The sequence below is a fragment of the Lynx rufus genome, unplaced genomic scaffold (genome assembly GCF_022079265.1).
Source record: "Lynx rufus isolate CCGP_SWC_20201006 ecotype Redwood Valley unplaced genomic scaffold, mLynRuf1.p SCAF_24, whole genome shotgun sequence".
Taxonomy (NCBI): domain Eukaryota; kingdom Metazoa; phylum Chordata; class Mammalia; order Carnivora; family Felidae; genus Lynx; species Lynx rufus.
Window position 1 is genome coordinate 4,198,524 of NW_025814839.1, and position 23,668 is coordinate 4,222,191.

General features: G+C 43.1%; 2 protein-coding genes across 3 annotated transcripts in view; both read left to right on the forward strand.

The window, feature by feature from the left end:
* MAPKAPK5 (MAPK activated protein kinase 5) overlaps nt 1–15,515 on the forward strand; it is a 42,741-nt gene extending 27,226 nt beyond the window's left edge. The window contains exons 8-14 of one of the 2 annotated variants that reach the window (XM_047088123.1): nt 4,740–4,820; nt 7,418–7,605; nt 10,307–10,427; nt 13,059–13,189; nt 13,451–13,572; nt 14,632–14,736; nt 15,069–15,515. In XM_047088123.1, the coding sequence (XP_046944079.1) occupies nt 4,740–4,820; nt 7,418–7,605; nt 10,307–10,427; nt 13,059–13,189; nt 13,451–13,572; nt 14,632–14,736; nt 15,069–15,163 (843 nt within the window). In that variant the 3' untranslated portion in view covers nt 15,164–15,515. The remainder of the gene's footprint in view (nt 1–4,739; nt 4,821–7,417; nt 7,606–10,306; nt 10,428–13,058; nt 13,190–13,450; nt 13,573–14,631; nt 14,737–15,068) is intronic. The other variant, XM_047088124.1, reaches the window with a different exon arrangement.
* Nucleotides 15,516–19,667: 4,152 nt separating this feature from the next.
* LOC124518487 (disintegrin and metalloproteinase domain-containing protein 1-like) lies at nt 19,668–22,145 on the forward strand. Its single transcript, XM_047088500.1, has one exon. It carries the CDS (start codon nt 19,668–19,670, stop codon nt 22,143–22,145), a length of 2,478 nt encoding a protein of 825 aa, XP_046944456.1.
* The last annotated feature ends 1,523 nt before the right edge of the window (nt 22,146–23,668 follow it).

Below are 23,668 nucleotides of genomic sequence, written 5' to 3' on the forward strand. Positions count from 1 at the left end.
AGAGAGAGCAAGAGCGAGAGAATCTCAAGCAGGCTCTACACTGCCAGTGCAGAGCTCAATGCAGGGCTCAAACCCACGAATGGTGAGATCATGTGCTGAGCCGAAACCAAAAGTTGGATGTACAACCAACTGAGCCACCCAGGTGCCCCACATTTCTGACTTACATCATCTGTTTCTTTTCTTATTTCATGTTTATGTTTACCTTTAAGTACCTCAACATACGTAATAAAATCTTTGCTGATTGCACCACCCTTGTCATTTCTGAGTCTGCTTTTATGACTGACTTTTTTCCTTGGTTACAGATCACATTTCCTGGTTATGGATTACATTTTCCTGCTTCTTTGCATGTTGAAGAAATTTTTATTGGGTGCTGGATGTTATAATATTTTGTTGGTGAATGTCTGGGTTTTGTTGTCATTTAAAAATATTTACAAACAGGGACGCCTGGATGGCTTAGATGGTTAAGCGTCTGACTTCGGCTCAGGTCATGATCTCACGGTTCATGAGTTTGAGCCCTGTGTCAGGCTCTGTGCTGACAGCTCAGAGCCTGGGGCCTGCTTCAGATTCTGTGTCTCCCTCTCCCTCTACTCCTCTCCCACTCGCATTCTGTGCCTCTTTCAAAAATAAACGTTAAAAAAAATTTTTTTTTAAAGAAAAGTATATAAAAAGATTGTTTTGGTGAGTGGTAAGTTACATGCAGGTCCACTTGGTTGTCTTGAAACTTGCTTTGCAATTCTTCCAGGGTGAGTCTAGATGAGGCCTTATTCTCGGGTTACCTCAGCCCTGCTACCTAGAGGAAAACTTCTGGTCCTCTATTGATGCCCCAGATGATCAATAAGTCTCTTTACCTTGGCTAGTTGGACCTCAGGTATCTCCTAGACTTCTGCAACATCTGGGAATTATTCAGCTTATAGATCCCGAGTAGTTGTTCTAGTAGCTGGTTGCTTCTCTGGTCTCACAGAGTCTTGCTGTACCATGTGCAGCTTACTGTATGTACCCAAAGATCAAAGGGATCCTCATGCAGCTTTTGCGTACCTTCCCCACAGTTGGTAGTCTGCTCCACAAATTTTGGCCACACTACTGAACTCCTGTGAGCCCTCTGTACCCTGCTTAGAATCTCTCCCTGCATTGCATTCCAGAAAATGCTTCTTGACAGATCATATGGATTACCACATTTGCTTGCTATCTCTCAGGGTTTGCTGACCTGTGTTGTATATTATTCAGTGTCAGAAAACAGTTTTCTCTCATATCTTTCTTGTTAAGATAAGAAGGAATCTTTTTATTTTTTTATCTTTTCTTAGAGAGAGAGAGAGCATGAGCAGTGGGGAGAGGGACAAAGGGAGAGAGAATCTCAAGCAGGCTTCATGCCTTGACACAGGGCTCCATCCTATGACCCAGGGATCATGAGCTGAGCCAAAATCTACAGTTGGATGCTTAGCTGACTGAACCACCCAGATGCCCCACTTTCTCTTATATCTTGTCCAATGTTCAAGTTGTGTGTGGTGGGAAAGAAAGTTGTACTGGTTAATCCATCATGGCCAGAGTGTTGTATTTTTTTTACATAGCTGATACTTCTTCTTTTCAAGGTTTATTTTACCAAAGAAGCCCTCTTTAAGGGAAAAAAAAAATTATTGAAATATAATTGATACATGATAAACTATACATATTTAAATTACATAATTTGTAAGTTTTAATATATATATTTATATAATCTCATTAAACCATCACCACAATCAAGGTAGTGAACATATCCATCACCCTCAAAAGTTTTAGTGTACTCCTTGGTAATCTTTCCCTGCCTCTCTTCTTGTCCTCTGATTCCCAGGCAACCAGTGATCTGCTTTCTGTCATTATAGATTATTTGCATTTTCTGCAGATTTATGTGTAAAGTAGCACATCATCCAGTATTTTCAGTTTTGGGTGTTTTCTTTCACTCAGTGTAATTACATGTTGTTACATGTATCAGTAAATAGTTTAGTTGTTTTTACTGCTAATAAGTATTCCATTATGTTGGTGTATCTTGATTTGTTTGTCCATTCATCTATTGGTGGATATGTGGTTGTTTCAGTTTTGGGCTATTACAAATAAAGCTCTTATAAACATTTGTGTACAAGTTTTTGTACAAAATTATTTCCTTTTCTCTGGGATAAATACCTAGAAGTGGAATAGCTAGATCATTATTTACAACCTGACTGTGTTCCAGAGTGGTTGTACGATTTTACATCCACATCAGCAGTGTCTGAGAGTGTAAGGTGTCCACACTCTTACCAGCATTTGGTATGGGCAGTCTTTTATTATTATTTTTAAGTTATTTATTTATTTATTTTATTATTATTTTTAAGTTATTTAAGTTATTTATTGAGGGAGGTGGGGGAGAGGGCAACGAGAGAGGGAGAGAGAGAATCCCAAGCAGGCTCCACCCTCGAACCCATTAACCTGTGAAATTGTGATCTGAACCAAAATCAAGAGTCAGATGCTTAATCAACTGAGCCAATCAGGTGCCCTGGGCAGTCTTTTTTAGTGGGCATGCAGTGGTATTTCATTGTGCTTTTAATTTGCATATGCATAATGACTAAATGATGTTGAGCATCTTTTCATGGTGCTGCTTTGCCTTTTGTATATTTTCTTTGGTGAGGCATCTGTTCAAATCTTTTTCCCATTTTAATTTTAATTTAATTTAATTATTTTTATTTATTTATTTAATTTTGAGAGAGAGAGAGAGAGAGAGAGAGCGTGAGAGCGTGAGTGGGGAGGGGCAGAGAGAGGGGGAAGAGTGAGAATCCCAAACAGGCTCCACGCTGTCAGCACAGAACCCAACATGGTGGGGCTCAAACCCACAGACCATGAGATTATGACCTAAACTGAAATCAAGAGTTGGTCGCTCAACTAACTGAGCCACCCAGGTGCCCCACCCCATTTTTAAAATTGTGTTGTTTTCTTTTATTGCCGAATTTGAGAATTCTTTATGTATTCTGGATATAAGTCCTTTATCAGATATATGCTTTGGAAAGATTTTCTTCCAGTCTGTGGCTTATCTTTTCATTCTCTTAACAGTGTCTTTTGAAGAGCAAAAGATTTTAATTTTGGTGAAAGCCAATTTATCAATTTTTAAAAATGTTTCATGGACTCAGCTTTTGGTCTCCTATGTAAGAAATCTTTGTCTAACCCAAGATCACCCAAGATCTCCTCATACAAGTTTTATAGTTTCAGGCTTTACATTTAGGTGTGTGATCCATTTTGATATAATTTTTGTGTAATGCATGAGTATGGATCCACATTAATTTTTTAGCATTTGTGTATCCAGTTCTGGTGCCATTTGTTGAAAAGGCTATCTTTTCTTCGTTGCATTGCTTTTGAGCCTTTGTCAATGATCAGTTGAATGTACATGTGTGGGTTTAATTTTGGATTATCTGTTCTGTTCCAGTGATCTGCTTGTCTTTAACAAGTACTGTACTGTCTTGATTACTGTGACTTTATGATAATTATATAATATAATAATTATTTTATAATAATATAAAATAAGGTAGTGTTAGCCAACTTTGTTCTTTTTCATAGTTGTTTTAGCTATTTTAATTTCTTTACATTTCCATATGAACTTAAGAGTCAGCTGTTAAATTCTACAAAAAAGTTTGTTGGAATTTTGACTAGGGTTCTTTTAGAAGTATGGTTCAATGTAGGGGCACTGACACCCAAACAATACCGAGCCTTCCAATCCATAAGCAGGCTGTATTGCTCCATTTTTTTTTTTTTTTTGCCTTTAGTTTTTCTTAACAACATTTGTGTAGTTTTCAGTGTATAGGTCTTTCCCATCTTTGTTAGATTTACCCTTACTGTTTTTTGTGCTATTATAAACAGTATTTTCTTTTTCAGGTTTAATTAATTCGCTTTATTTCTCTTGTGTAAGAACACTGTGTGGTGACCATAGCTGGAGCCTGAGTTCTCTGCATGGAGACTCTCTGATGTGGTCAAGATGGTCAGTGAATTCCTGACAGGGAGCCTTGGTGAACACAGTCTCTTTCCAGAGTGTCAGGGGGAAGGCAGCTATAGATCTTGGAGATGACATCGAAGATTGCTTTGGCCAAGTTGCCCCAGGTGACATTGCAGCCCCTGGCCGAGGTGTGGCAGCTGTCATCAACACCTGCCATCAGCAGCTTCATGGGCATGGGGGTCTGGGTGTGCAAGGGAAGCAGACCAGCACAGAGTTGCATCATCCTGTCACTTTCAAGTAATCTGTGGGGTGTGCCAGTATTGTTCCCCCAGGGGTCTCCCTGCCCAGGACAATGGAGAGCTTGGCCAGGATGATGGCCCCATGGTTACCTCTTTGGAACACTTAACACCCAGACCTACATGACTGCTATAGTCCTTGATGGCAACAAGTACCTCAAACCTGATCCACTGGCCAGCGCTGGTCTGCTTTTATACAGGCATAAGGGAATGTCTGTGTCTCCAGGAAAAATACATGATCTCAGATGCCTTGATGGGCAGGAAGAAGAGTTCAGTCTCTTTTAAGGACTTGATCTTCATGTCCTTGACCTGGGCAAATACTGATAAATTGTTGGTTGTAAGAGGGGTAAAAGGTTTTTGACAGTTTGTGTTTTACAGAAGTTGTTGTTGTTGTTGTTGTTTTTAATTATTGACCACCAGTGTCTACCCTCTTCAGCCTTCCAGCATTCTTTCTCAAGTTGTAGGTCGTTGCTGTGGTTTTCAATAAATTGTCCCCTTTGGTCTGACTCTGACAGGTACTGGAGGCGCAGAGAAGGCATCAGAAGGAGAAATCTGGCATCATACCTACCTCACCAACACCCTACACCTACAACAAGGTAGGGGAAGAGATACTTGCCTTCACCCCTCAGGTGTAGCCCCTCTTCTGTGAGGTGTTTGTGGCTCTTTGGGAATGTGGCTAATTCCATTCTTATCCCTTAATAATATTCCTGCCCAAAAAGCTGGCAGCAGCCACACATGCAGAAGAGTACTTGGAATTCAAGTTTTTGTCTGATGAAATATGAAATAAGGTTCTTAGCAATTGAGGTTTTGCAGCAGGAACCAAGGGCGATGGTTGCCTGTAGGTTATTTATTTGGGTAACTGTATAGTCCACTGACCACATTTAAAAGACATGGTTGTCTTGCTTTTTTGAGGTGGAGGCCGTTTCTGAGAATGTTCCATGGCCATTCTTTCTCACCCAAAAATACTGAACTTAGAACAGTGTCTGTGACACACAGCATGTGTTCCTGGTACTATCACAGTTCTCAGTCTGTAGTCTAGGCATCAGGATCTCTGCTCTAAAGCACAAGTATATTAGGGCCTTTTAAAACAGGTCCTGGAGTCACTGAGTAGATCAGAAAAAAAAATGATGCTGCTTGGGGACTCATGGCTGAATGTAGATGACAGAGAAGGACTCGAGTGTGGTAAAAAGGCAGTAGGCCAGCTCTTCTTGGGTCCCACACCTTGGAGGGTGCCACGTATTCCTATAGTGTCTGCACACATGTACACACAGACATACATATGAAAGAACACACAGGGACCTCTGCCACTCATGACCCTGTGCTTCGCACTGTCACTGGCACAGTGTAACCAGAACCTTGAACATCTACTTTCATGATTAACACTTATCTGTCCCCAAGTAATTACTGCTCCTCATCTTGGTCTTACAGACTCAAAACCACAGGCAGCTCTGCTCTTATGGGGTGACGGTTTGAGGGCTGTGCTGATTACGGCATCAGACTCAGAAACTGCTTCCTGCTTCTTGATGCAGGCAGGAAGTGAGGGGTAGAAGCACTCAGATGACATTGATCCACTTGCTAAAATCTCGGCATGAATGCAGTGAATTCTTGTGTGATATATTATTTTCTGGTGCTATTTTTTTCTTCTTTTCCTGTTCCATTTTGTAAACCCTGTGGTGCTCATGAATTAGCATGGGATTCATAAAAATGATGCACTGTACATGAGTAGCATGTTGAAATAATAAACAGCTTTTGAATAATAAACATTACTTTTGAACGTGTATATAAGTTCGTCTAGAGATAATCTTTATATTGGCAACTAAATGAACACTGAATGCTACACTTGCAAATAATATTTTCACAAAAATATATAATAAGATACAATTAAATTTTTAGAAGTTAAACATATCAACCTCAATTTTATTTTATTTTATTTTTTTTAACGTTTATTTATTTTTGAGACAGAGAGAGACAGAGCATGAACGGGGGTGGGGCAGAGAGAGAGGGAGACACAGAATGGGAAGCAGGCTCCAGGCTCCGAGCCATCAGCCCAGAGCCCGACGTGGGGCTCAAACTCACGGACCACGAGATCGTGACCTGAGCTGAAGTTGGACGCTTAACCAACTGAGCCACCCAGGCGCCCTATCAACCTCAATTTTAAAAAGTAGTATCAGTTTCCTCATGTGGAAAGGGAGGGATTTGAATTATTTTTAAGATTCCTTTCACTTCTATAATTTTTTAATTATGTTCTATAGCATGGGTCATGCCATCTACGAATACCCATTAGTATGATGCCAAAACATGGGTGGGAGTACCTGAGACACCCCATTTTCCAAGCTTTTCTCAGCAGGACGCAGCTGTGGTATGGCGAGAGCATGTGGCCTCAGTGGCAGGCTCCCTGGGCTGCCTCTCTCAGGCAGACACTGCTTTTGTCCTGCAATTCAAGACAGGCTTGAATTGGAGCCTCTGAGGACCCAGGTTCTGAGGCAGGTAGAGCTGCATTTAACTAAATTAGGAGTGTTTTATTAATGATCATGTTGTGACTATTGCCCATGAAGGCACCTTAACACCTACAGACAAAGTAGTTCGTGGCAATTTTCTTTCTTTCCAAAGATCTTCCCCAAGAATGGTGTATGGTCTGGCGCATGGGTGCAATGAGTCATCAAAGGAATGCTTTTAGACCTCCTGTTCTTCCTCTACTGTCTCTTTCTGATCTGTGTCAAACTGCTTTGGGTTTTGATGAAATGACTTGTGCTATATTATAGGGTCAACCTGCCTATGTCCTAGCTACTTGGTTCCTGTACCCTCAACCTTGCCCAGGTTGACCTAGCACATGTTTCCCAACCAGCTGGTTTATATCTGTTACGTCTGTAGCTGGAGATGAAGTGTCGTACACCTGTACCCAAGGCTCAGCTAGTAGCTTGGGCCTGAGCAATGAGAATAAAATTGACTGTTTATTTCACCCTAGACTGGCCTTGTGTGCTGGTGTGTATATATGTAGCAGTGGTGGCATATAAAACATATGGAGAGAAAGGTTAGTTCCCTTAAGACTTCCTGAAACTTTTCCAGTCTCTGTTAAGTGATTTTTGGAGATACCAGCCTGTGTATTTTAGGGGCTGTCTCTGGGCTGGTCCTGGGGGCTTTATTTTGGGGCTGTACCTCTGCTCATAAGTGACTATTTTCTTTTTCCTTTCAGAGCTGTGACCTGTGGTCCCTAGGGGTGATTATCTACGTGATGTTATGTGGATACCCTCCTTTTTACTCCAAACACCACAGCCGGACTATCCCAAAGGATATGCGGAGAAAGATCATGACAGGCAGTTTTGAGTTCCCAGAAGAAGAGTGGAGCCAGATCTCGGAGATGGCCAAAGATGTTGTGAGGAAGTGAGTCCCCATGCTGCAGGGTGGGGAGGCCAAGGAGGCCTAAGGTGGTGGAGCACAAGGGAAAAGTCATTGGTTTCCCAGGCATGTTCCTTCCTGTTTGCACATCATAGAATTCTCATCCCTGCGGTCTGAGATGAGAGCTCTGCATTTCCACCTTGATGAAAATGGAGCTTTGTTCCCACCTGCTGCATTCTTAGAATTTGTCCTCAGGGATGTGAACCCAGGTCCCTCGGTAGCTACTGTCTCTGTGAACATTAATTTAGGACCTTAAGTGGTAAGCCCTGTGGTGTGCCCTTCCTGCATGTTAGCCAGTCACGTGGAAAAGACGTGGCATCAGGAACTGAACTCAGGGGCTAAGATGACAATGACACTTTGGCTTTTCATTCTTTGGCTGCTGGGGGTATGCGGCTGATTGTGTAGGCCTCTAGACTCCCCACTGCTGAGATAGATTTAGAAGATTTAGTCCTAGTGAGTGGGTGAGGGAGAGTTGACAGAGTCCTTTGGTAGCTGAAGGACTAGGTAAGAAGTCAGACCTAAATTTGAGGTGTATTTGCCTTTCCTGCCCGCCTGTGTGGGAGGCCCAGTTGCCTGGGATTTGGGCACTCTTCCAGCATTCCTACTGCTTTGTGTTCACTGAGCAATTTTCCTTCTTTTGGTTTCAGTTTCTTCATCTGTAATGCGATGAAGATAGGCATTAACGGGGCAGTGCCCGGGAGCTGTCTCCTGACACCACAGCCATTTCTCTGTGGAGATTACTCCCTTTCAAAAGTGAGCTTATCCCACTGGTTAAGGATCTATGTATATAAAGAGGGACTAGTTTCTAAAATCTGTAAGTAAAACTTCTTAGGAGGGCGGAGGGCAGAGGCAATGTTTACAGCATCATTTGTCTTCCCATGCTGTTTCCACACTGTATTCTCAGCTACTTAACCAAAACATCAGTATCCTCTAAGTGGTTCTTTGTCAGTTCTGTAGAATATATTTCCTGTCCCTAGAGTGACATTGATTATCTTCTTTCAGCTTCGGGATTCTCTTCTTCTTCTTCTTCTTCTTCTTCTTCTTCTTCTTCTTCTCCTTCTTCTCCTTCTTCTCCTTCTTCTCCTTCTCCTTCTTCTCCTTCTCCTCCTCCTCCCTCCTTCTCCTCCTCCTCCCTCCTCCTCCTCCTCCTCCTCCTCCTCCCTCCTCCTCCTCCTCCCTCCTCCTCCTCCCTCCTCCTCCTCCTCCCTCCTCCTCCTCCTCCTCCTCCCTCCTCCTCCTCCTCCTTCTCCTCCCTCCTCGTCCTCCTTCCTCCTCGTCCTCCTCCCTCCTCGTCCTCCTCCCTCCTCCTCCCTCCTCCTCCTCCCTCCTCCTCCTCCTCCCTCCTCCTCCTCCCTCCTCCCTCCTCCTCCTCCTCCTCCCTCCTCCTCCCTCCTCCTCCTCCTCCTCCCTCCTCCTCCTCCTCCTTCCTCCTCCTTCTCCTCCTTCCTCCCTCCTTCCTCCTCCTTCCTCCTCCTTCCTCCCTCCTCCTCCTCCTCCCTCCTCCTCCTTCTCCTCCTTCTCCTCCTCCTTCCTCCTCCCTCCTCCTCCTTCTTCCCTCTCCTCCTCCTTCCTCCTCCCTCCTCCTCCTTCCTCCTCCCTCCTCCTCCTTCCTCCTCCTTCCTCCTCCTTCCTCCTCCTTCCCCTTCCCTTTCCCCCTTTCCCTTTACCCCTTTCCTTCTTTTCCCTATGTTTGTTTGTTTTTGAGGTGGGGGAAGGGGCAGAGTGAGAGGGAGAGAAAAAATCCCTAGCAGGCTCCGCACTGTCAATGCAGAGCCCGATGCGGGGCTCACACCCACAAACCGTGAGATCATACATGACCTGAGCTGAAATCAAGAGTCAGATGCTTAACTGACTGAGCCACCCAGGCGCCCCTTGGATTCTTTTCTAAATAATCCTTTCTTTAGAATCTGAAACTGTTTGTTCAGAATGACCCAGAGGTTGCAGAGAACCTGAAAGAGCAAGTGCACGTGTTGTCCTGACTCTGACATTTATAGTGGGAGGATATGTAGTTGGAAGGAGGGGCTGTAAAAAGCCTAGGACACATGCTGAAGTGAGCTAAGAATGGCATCAGCATGAACAGACAAGATGTAAAGAAGTACGATCAAAATGCAGATGGTACATAGCAATACATTCAGCTTAGAAGGAAATGCCTTCCCCTGTCAGAAACTCTAAATTTTTAGCTTTTGAATGTTTTTGGAATAAAGGGTTCATATGGTTTTATCACAAGTCAGTTTTATCAGTTTTATCACAAGTAGCAACCTGGGTTTTCATTACTGAATGACCCTCTTTGTAGCCACTATCAGCCAAAAGAGCACTTTGAGTCCCATTTGGAAATTGGAGCCTGCTGTCCTAAAAAACATGAACGTGGAGATTCAAGTCTCAGGAACTATAAGCTGTATGTGGGCTTATTGAACCTAGAACTCAGTCTGAAGTATCACTGGATTAAGCCTTTTCCTGTCTTTTTTATCTCACTCTGTCTAGTATAGAAAGGACTAGCAAAGGACAACAGTGCCCTCACAACTAATGGCTAGGGACTAGAACCCCACCCCTTCCTGCAGATGGAAAGCCTAAGCTTGTAGGAGTTTGTAGAAAGTCAGAAGCTGGAGCTGGTAAGAACCAGACCCAGGAACTTCCTGGCCTTCTGGAAGCAACTATGCACAGCACCCTGTTGGCCTTTTCTCCACAGGCTCTTAAAGGTCAAACCAGAGGAAAGACTCACCATCGAGGGCGTGTTGGACCACCCATGGCTCAACTCGACAGAGGCCTTGGATAATGTGCTACCCTCTGCTCAACTGATGATGGATAAGGTTTTGAACGATGCTTACTTTGTTCACCAAAAAGGCTTTGTTGAGAAGGAATGCTGGGACAAAGTTCAGCGAGGGCTCAAAGCGGAGCAATACAGAGAACTCAGTCTTTACCAGAGAGGTGTCCCTGCTTTCCTGAAAGTCAGGATCTGAAATAAAAGCGTCTTTGCATAAAAGACCAGATCAGGGCCCAGTGAATACACACTAAAGGAAAACCCAAATCCTTCATATTTGTGCTGTGGGGTTGAGGGGCACATAGTACTGTGAGACACCCTCCCTTCCCCTGAGGGGTTTAAACAAGCCTGGTTGGAAAGACCAATTTACCTGAAACAGGGAGGGAACATTTCAGACATCAGAGCTTTGCATGCTACATTTTCTATGAATGCTGTGGGAATTCAGAAAAAGAGAACATCTTTGAAGGGGTGTAACTAGGGAAGAGTTCCCAAAGAGAAGGCAACCCTCCCATATTTTAATTACTGCATGGCAGTTTTTAACCGGTTCATGGGTTTAGCCATGAGCTGCCTCAAAGAATGTGAGCAGATAGCATAAGTGCCCAAGTGTGGGGAACACCAGGAGCAAACAATTACAGACCGAAGTGCCTGAGTGGGAAAAATCACCTAGCTTATTAATGGGAAGTCCGGGAGACATCTGTGGCAGGGCCAGGCTTTGAAAGTACACAGAGGAGCTTAAGTCTTAGTAGCGCATAACTGAGGGGCCTTTGTAAATTTGGGGGAAGATATTTGCCACAGGGAAGGTATTTAGGGATGGTCAGCCAGACTTGCAGACTTGCCAACCTAAGACTTCTGCAGTCATCTGCAAGCTGAGGGGCAACTCTAGGAGCAGAGAAGTAGAGACATATGAATAGACTCAATATTTTCTAAGACAAATTTCTATAGTTTTTGATGACTTAGTAGATATTAAGGGGACAATGGGTGTCATATCTAGTGATACCATTGACAAATAGAGGGAAATCAGGAACAAAACTGGTTTAGGTCAAGGCAAGTCTCTTAGATTTTAGATACTGTTTAGACGGACATGTAAATGAATGAGATGTGTTGTGTGGGACTATAGTGTAGTTGAGAGGTAAAGGCAGTGATGTAGACGTGAGTTTTACCCAGTTAGAAGGCACGGGGTTGAAGTGTGAGGAAGGGTAAGGGAATAATAGGAAAAAAATTTTCAGTCTTCCCTTAGTTTTGGTGAAGTATGGGAAAGAAAGAGCTGGAAAGAACAGAGTTCTTTGCCATATCTGATTTTGTGTCGTTGTCCTCCTGGTTTAAATATGCCCAGTCGTCCAGAATTGGTTTGATCAGTCCAAAATCCTGAGATAATTTAAATCGGCACATGGGGGTTATAGTGTGGCTTTCCTCAAGATCTTGGGATTGAAGAAATAAGATTGCTTTCTGGAGTTACTTTAGACTTAGTGTATAATGAAGCCAAATATGGATATGCAGAATCTTCTCAATGAGAAAGAGTGGCCCCTAGGCCTCTAAGATGGAACTGCAAGGTGACAGACCATATATTCCCATTTTTGAAGAAATAATGGGGTCATGATGTAGGTTGGCTAACTCTGAAGTGCAGAAAAATGGCCACATATATAGATGTTGGATAGTGTCCATCTAAGCCCTGCCTAGGAGATGGAGTCTGAGCTGACAACCTTGAGCTATTCTCATCTTTTTGATTGGGCCATCACTGATAAGGGTGATGTGAGGATCCAGTGGAGTTTAGCCAAGGCCAGCTATTATAGCTCCCTTAAATGAGTTCAAACTCTACCTGATATAATTGCATGCTTAACAGGGAACTACTTTTTAAAACTATCAAATTTTATTGTTGAAATTCAAATAGTACAGAGGTATATAAAATAAAAAGCATAAATTCCTTTTCATTCCCCTGGCCTCAGTCTCACCCTTCAGAGATGAGGTAATCTATGGCTTAATGTATCCTTACTGATCTTATTTTGTGGAGACACACACACACTCACAGTTTGGCCTGTTTAAAAATATAAACATGGGATCATCTTGTTCTTAGAAAGCTTTCTGCTGATTATTTATCTTCCTTAATTGGTCTGCCCATAGTAGGAGCTGGCACTGGTCACAAAGACACAGACTTCAAAAGTTCTAGACTCCATTGACAGTTATTTCTCATTGTAAATTAATTGACTGGCTTATAGATCAGTTTCTGTGGTCTACCATGCTTATCGTATGAAGTAGTTGGGGTTCTGAGCCATCAGGGCTGAAATGATTGTCTACACTGTGGGGGCAGTGAATAAATGCCACTACAGGAGACTTCTCAGGCAGCAGCTTACCAGCCTTTCCCCTGATGGCCACGAATGCCTCTCTTTACACTTGCTCTTGCCAGTGACTGTGAACATAAGTCTTGTTAGCACTTCTTACTTGCATTTCTGTCCACACGCAGGGAAGAAGAGCTAGCTGTTGTATGGCCCTTGGTTTGCCTGGTATTCCCTGGGCTTGCCAATCCGTGGGGAAGAATGCTCTGGCTTATCAAAATTTGTATACTGCCAGCATAACAGTGAAACTACCTTCTTAGTTCTTTGAGCTTCTCCTTCCTACTCTCTTAGATTGGCTCTTTAGGTGCCCTGAAGTGAGTGTGAAAACTGATGACAGTGTTTACATTCAGGCGGTGGTTGCAGGAATCCAGCAGGCTCATGCAGAACAGTTGGCCAACATGAGAATCCAGGATCTGAAAGTCAGCCTCAAACCCCTGCACTCTGTGAACAACCCCATTCTGAGAAAAAGGAAATTACTCGGGTAACTAAGCTTATTTTGTGGATTCTCCATGGTTGGTGTGCCTGAGTGCAGGATTGGGAGAGGTCAGCCAGGGGTCTGCCCTTTTCCTACCTCTTAAGAGGGTGGAAAGGATGGCTTGTTAAATAGCATGAGGAGGTGGAGACACTCTATAGTTAATCATTTATCTGAAAAATGTGCTGCCTTATCTTTAGAGTAAACAGCTGTGGAGAGTTGGTTTTTGAGGTTTCACCTTGTTATTACCTCTCTCCCAAACTTTTAAAGCACCAAGCCAAAGGACGGTGTTTATATCCACGACCGTGAAAATGGAGCCGAGGATTCAAATGTTGCCTTGGAAAAGCTCCGAGATGTGATTGCTCAGTGTATTCTCCCCCAGGCTGGTAAAGGTCACGCCATTTACCAATGTTCCGTGTGTGTGAGTGTGAGTGTGTGTGTGTGTGCACGTGCTCACATGCACATGACAGAAGGAGTGGTTTAACTTGAGGCTGTCTGTTTCATCTTTGTGTTGTAAGAAAATAATTATACAAATTATTTAAATTATAAATTTATATAAATTATTATGTAATTTTATATATGTATAAATCTGTGCCCACTAAAAAGAGAAGGCAGTGGGAACTCAGAAAGGTGGTAAGTTTCGTCCCTCTTTTGGTTTTCTGTGAAACTGCTAGTTGACGTATAATTGCCCGCGTCTGGTGCAGCATGCAGTTTAGTGTTTTCTTAGTTTGTTAACGAGGGCACAGGATAGAAGATGGAGAACGGAAAACGGGGACAGGGTCAGGATCAGCTTGTGAAGGTCAGGAACGTTTCTGGAGCGTTTAGAGTACAAGGCCGTCATTAACTTGTGGATATAAAGAGAATACCTCCCAAGTTCAGAAGTGACCCCTGCTGCTACTTGTATCATGGGCAGAGTGTGACTCGTGCATGTCTCCTTTTGAGTGACAGCTTTCTTTTAATACACTCACTGGGGTGTCATGGACTCTCCTCAGCAGATGAATGAGAGGCTTCAAGTAGTAGACCAGAAAACCATCTAGATTTCTTGGGTTTTAAGAGAACTCCCAGGGTGTACCGCGGCTTCCAAAGTAAGAAATGAGCCTAGGACAAAGAGGTGGTCCCCTCAGCCTTGCTCTCCCTTCGTCGTTTGGTCTCTTAGGTTAACCAGGTATTCTTGCTCAGCAGCAGAGTCTGACTCTGCCTGTTTCCCATACCCCAGTGCTAAGACCCTGGGGCCACGAGAGGAGTTGTGTGAGGCTGTCAGAATAAGAGTTCAGAGCCCAGAAGTGGCCTCCATGTAAGGTAGGGACTAGTAGTAACAACAGTGTCTGTGAAAGTTTGCCCCTTAACTCACCACTTCTCAACAAGCTGGACATCATGTCCTTCCGTCTCTGACACTTCACATCCCATGATGCCACAGGAAAACGCAACTTCTTCTTCATCTTTATTAATAGGAGAGAATGAAGATGAAAAGCTGAATGAAGTAATGCAGGAGGCTTGGAAGTATAACCGGGAATGCAAACTCCTAAGAGATACTCTGCAAAGCTTCAGTTGGAATGGTAGGAAACTTACTTCTCCCTTTCTCCATGAACGCGGAGAAGTCATTACATGTGGAACATGGAGGATGTCTGGGGGCTGAGCTGGGGCTATTTTGAGGGGAAGTGAGGCTAGAAAGTGAGTGGAGTACTCTGGGATGGGGTTAGTCCTGCTTAACTGCACAGGCATGGACGTCCAGCCCTCTCACTTGCTTTCCAGAGTTCAGATGAACTTTGTGCTGCAGATTCCACACTGCAGAGCCCCAGTCTCACACCCCTTAGGTACCTTACTGGATCCCTGTTAACAATCTCACTCCAAACATTTCGAGACTGACCTTTTTTTTTGTGCATTTCAGGTCGTGGATTCACAGATAAAGTGGATCGACTAAAACTGGCAGAAATTGTGAAGCAAGTGATAGAAGAACAAACCATGTCCCATGAATCCCAATAATGACGGCTTCAGACTTTTTTTTTAACAATTTGAAAAATTATTCTTTAATGTATAAAATAATTTTTATGTAAATTAATAAATCATAATTTCATTTCCACATTACTTAAAGACGCTGTATAGATTTAAATACAGAACTTACTCATAGTATAGTTCATTTGTTTGTAAGAAAAGCTCAGTTCCTAGAGATATACTATTACTCTAGGACTGTTTTCTCATATGTTTGTAAGATGATAGATGGTATTGTCAACAAGATTGTTTTATTTGTAATAAAGTATACAAAAACCATTTGTCAGTGATAGACAAAGGGCCGACGATACTGACCTGTCTGTTCAGTAAACATTTGAATCAAGTACTGTGGAATCTGGTCTCACTCACCCTGTGTATTTGCTTTCTGCACCATCGGTAGATTAGCTCTGGTGCCAAACAAATTTTTGTGGATCCATATTGCAGACTGCCTGCTGGAACCCGCAGGATGCCAACTCCCATGATAGAAGAGGCAAGGAGCTGAGGCCTCATTTCTCTTGTCCCTAATTCCTTAGAGAAAAGTGGTAACATTTCTCTTTTTTTTTGGGTCAGATCTTTTCAAAGGTATGGGGGGTTTCTTACGTCTAACGAGATTTCGAGTTTATTCTTTTCATGTAGAACCAGAGCTTCATTCTGCTCCTCTAAGGTCCTGCTCAGTCCCCTTCCCTTCCCCACAGGCCTCACCAAGCTCTGTTGCTGCTGCTTCCGTTTTTCTGTTCTCCTGGCCCTTTTTATCCGATAATTTTTCTGAGAAAGTTACATATCATGTAAACTAGACTACTGGATTAGCATCTAAAATGGTCCAGTTTTTTCTTCTAAAGCTGCCCTTTTACTCTCTGATATTTCAGCCTGCGCTTCGTGTTGGCATCCCCAGGCTACGTCTATTTCGTTCAGTGCCCTTCATTTTCAGGAAGGGTGGTTTTCGGCCAGAGATCAACTGTTTGAATGGAAAATAAGGCTGGATGCTTTTTTCTGTTGTGCACACGAGCTTCCATAACAAACCGTTATTTGTTTGTGTGTTTGGCAGTTTTTGGCGGGTGCCTGTGTTGGTAAATAGAAGGGCTAACAGGCAAACTCCAATTCATAGAGCAGAGGAAGATGGTCGCAGGTGCAATTCTTCACTTTTGTCCTGTCACATTCTCTTTGATCAAAATTGACCTCACAGAGCTCACTTCTTTTCTTATGATTTGTCCACTTTGCTGAGCATGTCCTCAGGATGACATTTGGTTAGTATGCATCACATGTATGTGACTGACTGGAAATACATGATAAAAACACAAAGCATCTTATAAGGATTACCTTGTCATATTGGGTAATAGATACTTTTAACGGTAAGGCTCCCTAATCTTAGGTGACTGGTAACTGTTGTAAATGGATACCCTGTAAGGAGAATTCAGTGCTTTTAAATACGGCAAAATCGAAGAGTTAGGCAGCAGAGAAAAACAAAATGTTTTCTTATTTATTGACCAGAAGACTTAGCTGAGAGTTGAATTAAGGGTTGAATTAAGTTATTGTTTTTTTAGTGAAATGCAGTCTTACAAATCGCTTACTGCAATCAGGAAAAATGCTGCACTTATTTCTAGAAGAACAGAATGAATGTTCACCTGTTGTTTTTCTCAGGGCAGAGGTATTGGTTGGAGGAAGGAAGGCCATAGTTAACTTTGTTACTCTTTTTTTTCAGAGTAGATACTGGTATGCCCAGTCTACCATTAATTTCTCTATTTGTTATTAGGGTACCTTCCAAAGGCTCTGGATGATTTTTTTTTTTTTTTTCCTTTAGCATGTGGTGAATTTTAGGCATGATCTAAAAGGACATCCACAATAGTGCTTCCTTTTACTCTAAGCAACAGTTGCCCACATTTTAGTCACACCGGGCCGAATTAATCTGGCCCCCAAAAGAAGCGCTGCGTCCACATATGCCCACATGAGAGAGCTCCATGCTGGAAGCTGGTGAATACCCTGGAGGACAGTCTAGCTGTTGTAATGCAAAAGTGGGTCTTATTTTGGACCCCTGACAGAACAGTAGTTCCCAAAGGACGCAGCACTGTTTGTGGTCTTCAAAGTGGAATTTCGTTTGTGGGGTTTGTAGGCCAGTAGCAAATTCTGTTTTGGTATGCCAGTCAGGTTTCCTAATAAAGCAAATTTCACATGTAACTGGATGTGAAACAAAATCAGCTTTGTCTCTTCCTACCTCTAAATGCCTCTACCTGCAGGCAGTTCACATTGTAAGAACAGTTCTTGTAGGCAGGAGGTTGGAGTCTCCAGTTTTCCCACATGATTTGCTAACCCTCTGTTTAACCAAAACCATTACTTACCACTCAAATGCCTATAGACTTTAACATAGTTATAAATCTGCTTGATGTAAAACAATTTGTGTTATCTTTCCGGTTAAGTGTATAAGCATAGGAAAATACCTGTCAGATACCTGTTGAAACATAGGAGGATAGCTTTTTAGCTTTTTAAAGCTAGAAATAGGTACGCTTTTTAGGGGCACCTGGCTGGCTCATCAGTGGAGTGTGCCACTCTTGATCTTGTGTGATGAGTTCAAGCCCCACATTGGGCATGGAGCCTACTTAAGAAGTGAAAAAATTTTTTTCTCTAGATAACTTTTTAAGAAGAGTTTGTTGTATTCAGGTGAGAAAGAACAAATTGAAGGGATTATTGGTTAAAGAACTCAAATGATCTAAATCAGACCTTGTTTGTGAACACGTATATGTGTATGTATTAAAGAAAATGTGTTTCAATTTAAAAACTGAAAACCTGGATACAGTTAGCTTTAATTATATTTCTATTTAAAAAGTAGTAGTGTTCTTTTATTATTGATTTGGTTCTTTTATCCCACAAAATGACTCAATTTGTCCTACATGTTTGGTTAAAATACAGGGAAATACCTTAAGTTTGTATTAATTTCCAAATTATATAATTTGAAGAGGCTTTCTTCTCTTATATAAAATAAAAGAAGAAATCTAGCTAGAAATCATCTTACCTTATTTGCTATAAATTTCTTAATATTTGCTAGATGCTAATGATGCCAGATGCTAATGATAAATTTTATCATCTGTATTAGGAATTAAATATAATTGAGGTGACCTGCTCTCCTGCTCACATCTGAGATCTTGTGGTACCGAACCATTCCTTTTTGAACTAGATAGGGCATATCTCCATTGTTGAGTGTTAGTTGTAGTCATAACCCTTACTTCAAAGGTTTTATATTGTAAATGTTTGACTTGATATAAAATTATTTCTATGCAAGATAAAATATGTATGGTCTTACTTTAGTTCATCTTAGAATGCACAGGAGAATAACTATGCAAAGAATGTGGATAGATAGTGCTTTTTCTCCCTTTTGATTTTGTACTGCAAAATACCCCAGGAAATTGACACAAAACCAAATCCAAAGACTTACACAGACAGTACAGTTCAATTTTAGTGAAAAGAGTGAAGAAATCTTCAAAAAAATTCTTACAGACTCCAGTTTTTATTTTCTTGGTGAAATGGTAACTAGATACCTACCTAGTTTCTTTTTGTGTTGGGTCTGTTGGGAGGAACTGAATGTTGATCCTCCTCACTTACATATTTCCATGGTAAAACTGAGCTCATTTCTTTTTTTTTTTTTAATTTTTTTTTTTTTCAACGTTTATTTATTTTTGGGACAGAGAGAGACAGAGCATGAACGGGGGAGGGGCAGAGAGAGAGGGAGACACAGAATCGGAAACAGGCTCCAGGCTCTGAGCCATCAGCCCAGAGCCTGACGCGGGGCTCGAACTCACGGACCGCGAGATCGTGACCTGGCTGAAGTCGGACGCTTAACCGACTGCGCCACCCAGGCGCCCCAAACTGAGCTCATTTCATTTGTCACTTAATATGTGCATTAGGAAAACTTCATAGCAGAAAAAATATGTTTATATGCAGATATAAAATGTCTAAACTGAATGTGTAATGAACAAAGGCTGACAAAGGAGGCTTGGGCTGCGAAACAGTATCCTGAATGCTACAGAAATGGGGACGGGAGGCATGGGCAACAGAGAATTTTGTCCTGTTCAGAGGTCCCCAAAGGATCCCTGTCCCCTCCCCCCAACCTCCTGCCAGAATGTTGGATTTCAAAGAATGAACAGATTAACGGATATCAGGAGTAGTGTGGCCTGGGTTGAGAATAAGGATAAGTTGCCCGAGTTATAGTACTGGCTGGATCATTACAGTCTGCCCACATGGCATCTCTCTGTGAGGACAAAGGGAACTTACCCAAGGAACGTTAAAGCTACTGCTGTTGGAAGGAAGTCATATGGTAAGGGAACTAGAAAAGGCCAAGAGCAAGTAGAAATACAGTCCCTAAGTCTGTAACCCAAGAGCTGGACAGCAGCCATCCATCCCTAAGGGAGCCAGCCCAGATCTGGGGCTGATACTTGAGTCTCTGAGGCTCAACATGCTAGGCAGAGCTGCTGCTGTAGGACGGAAGCCCTGCAGTGCCAACTGATTCACAATGGCTGTTTCAGTGGCAGCCTCTTTGAGACCCCCTGCCTCTATACTGTCATCATGGAAAAACCAAGGGGCCTCGAAAGAGGGTAAGGTAAAGTTTCAGATTTGGGCTCAGCAGAAGAGGAACTTGAGGCTGGGGCAAGTGCCAGAACCCTCGTGTGTCAGATTGGGGATTGTGCTGCTGTTGGTGATTTTCCTGCCAAGCATGTACTGTGACCTGGGATCTGTATATTACACGTCCTACAAAATAGTCATCCCCAGGCGGCTGACTGTTCAGGAAAGGAACACCCCAGTGAAAGACACATCCTATATGCTCTTAATGCAGGGCCAGGAATGGATGATTCACCTGAAGGCGAAGAGAGACTGTTTTGTGAAGAACTTTCCAGTCTTCAGCTACCACGGTGGCGTCCTGGGGCAAGAAATGCCTTTCATCTCACATGACTGTCACTATGAAGGCTACATAGAAGGAGTCCCGGGTTCTTTTGTTTCTCTCAACACCTGTTCAGGCCTCAGGGGCATCCTGATTAAGGAGGGGAAACCCTATGGCATTAAGCCCAAGGACACTTCGAAACGCTCTGAACATGTGTTGTACACGATGGCACACCAAGCTCGAGTCTCCTGTGGGGTCACTTCCAAAGGCAGCCAAGTGGCGCCTGCCAGCCGGCAGCAGGGGAGCAGGAAGCCTCACAGTCCACGGGCACCGTCCTCCTTTTGGTCACACACCAAGTACGTGGAGATGTTTGTCGTGGTCAACAACCAGCGGTTCCAAATGTGGGGCAGTGACGTCAGTGAGACAGTCCAGAGGGTCATGGACATCACCGCTCTGGCCAACAGCTTCACCAGGGGGATAAACACAGAGGTGGTGCTGGCTGGAATGGAGATTTGGACCGAGGGGGACCTCATAGAAGTCGCGGCGGACTTGCAAGTTACACTCGGGAATTTCAACAGCTGGAGACAGGAGAAGCTCTCCCGTCGTGTGAAGCACGATGTTGCCCACATGATCGTCGGGCATCGTCCTGAAGGAGACGTGGGACAGGCATTTCTCAGTGGTGCCTGTTCAAGTGGCTTTGCGGCAGCCGTTGAGTCCTTCCATCATGAAGACGTCCTCCTGTTTGCAGCGCTCATGGCCCATGAGCTTGGGCACAACTTGGGTATTCGGCACGACCACTCGGCCTGCGCTTGTAGAGATAAACGCTTGTGCCTCATGCGTGAAAATATCACCAAAGAAGGTGGCTTCAGCAACTGCAGCTCTGATTACTTCTACCAGTTCCTCCGGGAACACAAAGGGGGCTGCCTATTTAACAAGCCTCGGCCCCAACATCGCCTGCGTAGGAATGCAGAGTGTGGAAATGGTGTGTTGGAGGACAATGAGGAGTGTGACTGCGGACCTGACTGTGGTGATCACCGGTGCTGTGACCAAACATGTAGGCTGAAGGAGCATGCACAGTGCAGTGATGGACTATGCTGTTCTGATTGCCAGTTGAGACATAAGGGATTCATGTGTCGTCCTGCTCTTGGAGAGTGTGACCTCCCTGAATATTGTGATGGTACCTCCGGAGAATGCCCCATAGACCGCTATAAGCAAGATGGCACAGCGTGTGACAGAATTCACTATTGTTTTGGCGGCCGGTGTAAGAACCCTGATAATCAATGTGTGGATATATATGGGTCCCCTGCAAGGTCTGCCCCAGAACACTGTTATATTTCCATGAACACCAAAGGAGACCGGTTCGGGAACTGTGGCTTGTGGGCCTCGTCTAGGACAAAGTATGTTAATTGCTCTGATGATCATATATTTTGTGGGAAACTTATATGTACAAATATTAGACGGATACCAGCAATCAAACCCCACCATACTCTGATCCAGGTACCTCACAAAGATGACTGGTGCTGGAGCATGGATGCCTATAACATGACTGACATCCCCGATGATGGAGAGGCGCACAACGGCACTCTTTGTGCCCCACACAAAGTCTGCATGAATTACTCCTGCACTGATCATGCCGTGCTCCACTACGACTGTGAACCTAATGAAATGTGTAATGGGAGAGGAGTCTGCAACAATTTAAGGCACTGTCATTGTGAGGCTGGCTATGCACCCCCTGACTGCAAAGCTGCAGGAAATGGGGGTAGCGTGGACAGTGGCCCTCCTGGAAAGCCACATGATGGAAATCCAAGTGAAGATGAAAGCAGAAGTCACAGTGTTTCTCGTAGTAATTCTGGCAGAGGTTGTGAGAATGAAGATGAAAGCAAAGGCCTTTCCAGGATGGTGTACTTATTTGCCTTATTTCTTTTAATAGTATTTTTAAGTCTGATTATTGGTGCCATTATTGGGGCTGGAAAGGAGAGATCACAGTGCCAACAAAAGGTTCTAGAAGATACTCAAGAAACTGTACCAGAAACAGAAGTAGGCAGATTAGAGGAAGAACCAGGGGGAAAAATGAGTAGTGACAGGAAGAAGGCCAATATAGCAAATACCTGAATCATTAGGTGGAATAGAGACTCAGTGGAGCAAACATGAAGTTTACACTGACGGCTGCAGGCCCGGATAGGAAGTCTACAGCCTGTGGAAAGGTAAACTGTGCGAGGAGGACTTTTCTTCTTCAACTTCGTCACTGGTTATCTATGCATATGTAAAATTACTTATAAAAATATTTCAAATTTTCATTTTCACATTTTATGAAGCATTTAAATTAAACTTTTCTCATGAAATATTCAGATAAATATATTGCCTTAGTAGGTCCAGTTTCTGAGTAATCTGTCTTTTATGGATATAATCTTCCACCTATTTTACTGGGTGTACAGCATTATTTATGCTTATATATATTGCAGTCCCAGGCTTTTTCACCCCACTTAAAACTACACATTATGTTAGAAAGTTGTTTATATGTTCATTGTTCTAATTTGCCCTGAAGTTTATACATGAAATGAAACGATTTTAAATTAGTAAGTAAATAAATATATGTGTTCAAACAACACATCACTTTAGGCTTTATATGGCCTATAACCTGGATGTCCTTTAGTTTTGCAGTTTCTTGAAAGAGCTCCATTAATTCAGGATGGTATGATTACTCTGGTTGTTGTAAATGGGCCAGAGGTGGGCAACCTAGCCAAGAAGCAATCTTGACCAGTGCTCAGTTAAAATACCCGTTTTACCTTTTTCTATTTTCTGCTTTATTAAAAATATTTGTTTCTCAATTCCTTTATTAAGTTAATACCTGTTGAGTGAGTGTAGAAAGGAACAGAGCTTTAAGTGGTACTTAATTGTAAAGACAGCACAAACACATTTAATAACTACATAATCCAATAGCACAAGACACTGTGTAAAACACTTTGCATTCCTTGCCTTAATTTTATCTTCCCATCTACACTCTGAGACCTCCATCTGCTACATGAGGAAACAGACATCACAGAGTTCGGGTGGAACCTGTGTCCTGCCTCAGGTACGACGGAATCTATATTCCCCCCTGCTTCATGAGCCTGGCCTTCAGTAAAAAAAGTGACCAGAACAACCATCGGTATGTCCTCAATTGCCCAGAACATGGCTTCTTCCTCAGTGACTCTAACGAAACAAAACCTTTACGGGATGGATGCTGATTGCTGTCACGAACCTACCACGTTGTGTAGTCATTACTGATGAAAAGTGCCTTTACCCCATTACATCCTGACCTCCTGGAGTGGCAGGTTCATATCCTACTCAGCTTGAGGTCTCAGCTCATTGTAGGTGCTCAGTAAATGTTGGCCAAGTGAAGGACTTAGCCAGAACCAACCTTAAAATAGGAGGGTAACTTCTATGGATGGCACTGGCCAAAACCTTGCTCAGGTGCAGTGTTGCTGCTACAGGTCTAGCATTCTGAGCCTCAGGGAAGTTCCTGAGCATCAGTCCCTGCCGACACTTTTGCTGAGTCCCTCTTCTAACTGCTTGACCTACGTGAGCAGGAAAGAGCAGACAAGGGAAGGATAGGACCTGATTTCTGCTTTTTTTAGAAGCTTACATTAATTACT